At 37.1% G+C, this 3,250-nt stretch overlaps 1 protein-coding gene across 1 annotated transcript; it reads left to right on the top strand.

The window, feature by feature from the left end:
* The first annotated feature begins 2,232 nt into the window (after positions 1–2,232).
* LOC127279886 (uncharacterized) lies at positions 2,233–2,805 on the top strand. Its single transcript, XM_051302526.1, has one exon. It carries the CDS (start codon positions 2,233–2,235, stop codon positions 2,803–2,805), a length of 573 nt encoding a protein of 190 aa, XP_051158483.1.
* Positions 2,806–3,250: the final 445 nt, after the last annotated feature.

The raw sequence follows: 3,250 nt of genomic DNA, 5'->3' as shown, positions 1-3,250 counted from the left end.
GCTTGGAAATTTAAAGTTTGACGTGGTCGCATTTTTTATGGATAGGTGGCACACATTCGGGTTAAGGTTCAAATTACTTCTTATCTTATAGGTAATGTACCCCTGTTGTGTGGTGTTTTAAAAACCAATGTTAAAAAAATTATCTAAGGTTGATTGCTGAATTGTCAACTATAAAAAAAAGTTATCTCGCAAGTTTGAAGGTAAATAATTTTATTCCTCCGTGAGGCACATCATTAAGTTAAGGATTTTTCATTTGTTTACATCCCCAAATACATCCACAAAAAACCACAGACCATAATAAAAAATGTTAAAAATGTTTCAGCGTTAAAACTGAAAAAATGTAGTGAGTTCGCGCACCAAAAACAGGCAAATTCACTACTTTTATTTACTCTCATTGTTTTTTACATATTTATAATAAGTAATAAACACTTGTTACATGTAAAACGAACAAAAATTTGTTGAACTGTGGTGTTGAAAAGTTATATTTAAAATATTTAAGGTATCATAATGAACGACAACATAAAGTTTAAAAGTTCTAGAACAATGCCCATATATGTTTTCCAAATGTTTTTTTGTGCTCTTTCGATTGATAAAAAAAAATTTTATAAAAATCAAAATTTGACACTTTTTTTCTGAAAATCAAAAATTTTTTTGACTTTTTTTTAAGTTCGGTCTTTTTTTTAAATTTTTTTTATTTTTTTTTTTTTGAAAGTTGAAAATGCGCATTTTTATCTCAAAAAATATTGAGATGTCCTTTTTTGTTTTTTTCGAGATATTAGTTAATTAATTAATTATTTAAAAAAAAAATTATTTAACAATAAAATTATGTATGTATATACAAAATTCCGCATCCAACGAGCCCTATATGAAGTACTTTGGGTTAGTGGATAGTTAATAAACAATTGGCTAACATGGCAATAGTTTATAAAAAATCCTCTAATCCAAAATAGTCCATATAAGGCTCGTTGGATGCAAAATTACGTCAGCTTTCAAGTGGTACCTTTAGGATTGCAATAACTTTATTTATTTGTGAAATATTCTGTTCAATTCTTGATGAATTGAAATTCAATTATGTGCGCGTAAAATCAGAGTGACGATAGTGACCGCGCGCAGCAGCACCTCTCGGCGGTGCAACCTTCGATTCGTTGTTCCGCGCATCGATCTTGTTCCTTTTCAGTACTAGAAGGATTTTTCGACAGGTGGTTCGTCTCGCGACGCATTAGTTAATAAAATCTATCTAAGTGCGAATAATTGCAATTATCTAACGTTTCTGTTTCATAATATCGTTTTCAATAATAAGGTGTATTTCTCAACGTAGTTTTATTTCAAATATAAGGTTAAATTCAATTTAAAGTCAAGGAAGTTTCTCACCAAAAAAAGCGTGTTCAGACCAGCATGGCTGCCGCCTGAATCTTATTCAAAGACAATTAAAAGGACATTTTAGGAATTTCTCATTTTTTCTCAATATAATTTTTTAACTTGGTTTAATAATAAATATCCTATTTTTTTGTGAATTTAAATTAAAACATTTGTCGCATTTTTTGAATGGACCTATTTTCACACGAACCAAGGCTCTTCTCGCAACATTTTTTGGTCCTTCGAGCCGGATGGTCCGTGCAAAAAAGTGCTAAAGTGTAAGTGTTGACCAAGTGACTTTCTCTCGGTCGTGCTTCACGGGGGTGACGAGCCTCGCGTTGACTTTCAGTGTGCGCCATATTGGTTTTTTCTTCCCATTTTCTAGGGACTACTCGGCCTTACTTGTGCGTGTTTTTTTTACTAAAATTTTCTCAAGCACGCTCGTGCATTCGCATTTTCGTGCAAGAAACTGTAATTTCTCTCTCTTTTTGTCTATTCTCTCTCGTTTTTTTCATCGTCTGAGAAATGTCGACCGCGGAGGACGATGAGGTGTTCAGGGATGCTACGGAAAATCCTAATAAGGACAATCTCAACAAGGATGTCGGGGAATTAAACAAAGAAAACTCAACCGATCAAACCAAGGTAATTTCAACTGATCCGACCAAGGAAAAGGTCCATCTCAATCCCAACGTCATTATCAACCCCCCATCAAGGTCACCCTCACTCACATCGGTAAATTCGGCTCTGACAATTGAATTCGTCCAAATGAAGTTGGACATTTTCCAAGAACACTGGGACGAGTTTTACAAGCTTCACGATGAACTAATCACTAGCAGTTCGGCTTAATTTCTGCGGCATCCGTACGTTCAAGACGGAATGTTTGAACGGTGCTTGCAGTCTTACAATAAAACAAGGCAAGCGATGCTTCTCCAAGTATGCAAGCTCAAACGTGCCAATGCCGCGACCGTTTCTGGAGCCACCTCTGTCACAGAAGTGAGATCAGCCAAGAAACTCCCAAGGATTTCTCTTCCTCAATTCTCTGGCGATTATTCATCGTGGCAATCATTCAAGGATCTTTTCTCGTCGACGATTAAGGACGATAATGATATTCCAGCCGTGGAGAAGATGCACTATCTCCGGTCCAGTCTCACAGGGGAGGCTGGCAAGTTGATCTCCAATATCCCTATCGCGGCTGATTCCTTCAAGTCGGTCTGGGATACTCTGGTTGCAAGGTATGAGAACAAAAGGTTACTAATCACATCTTATATGGATCAGCTCTTCGCAACCCAGGTTCTCCGGTCAAGGTCGGCTCAAGGATTAAATTCTCTTTTGACATCCACAACGGAAGCTCTCAACGCTCTTTCGGCTCTGGGGATTCCAATTGACAAATGGGATCAAGTGCTGGTTCATCATATCACTAAAAGGCTCGATTCTCACACCAGAGAATGATGGGAAGTCAAACTCGGATCAAAGTCGGACCCCCCCACCTACGCTCAACTTAAGGACTTCCTCACTGGTCGAGCTCGAGCTTTGGAGAGTATTTCAAGTTATTCTCAAGCGGCAAAGAGCCAATTAATATCCACATAATTATTTATTACTAACGTCGGCAACAATATAACGACCAGCCCGGTAGGCAGCGAATATGCTTCTGAGTGACGAATTTGTCAATCACACCAATTTCCTTATCTAATCACTCATTCACACACTCACACCTGGAAAAGGGAGATAGAGGGGGCCCTTAGGCGGTACCCCCACACTATTTTCCTTAGATAGAAGAGGAAAACCGATTTTAAACAAAGACATTCTTATGTTATTTTTTTGTGATAGATGAAGAAAGAAAAGTGTTAAATTTTTGCGTTAGATGACAGAGAGAATCTTATGCTGTTTTTAGGGT

Source organism: Leptopilina boulardi, unplaced genomic scaffold (assembly GCF_019393585.1).
Source record: "Leptopilina boulardi isolate dan_hultmark-lab unplaced genomic scaffold, ZJU_Lbou_2.1 LbouV2_224, whole genome shotgun sequence".
In the NCBI taxonomy this organism is placed as follows: Eukaryota; Metazoa; Arthropoda; class Insecta; order Hymenoptera; family Figitidae; genus Leptopilina; species Leptopilina boulardi.
This window is presented reverse-complemented; position numbering and strand designations above follow the sequence as displayed.

Excerpts from the sequence above, each read along its gene's own strand:
- LOC127279886 (XM_051302526.1), top strand. The coding sequence starts at position 2,233 with ATGTTTGAACGGTGCTTGCAGTCTTACAATAAAACAAGGCAAGCGATG.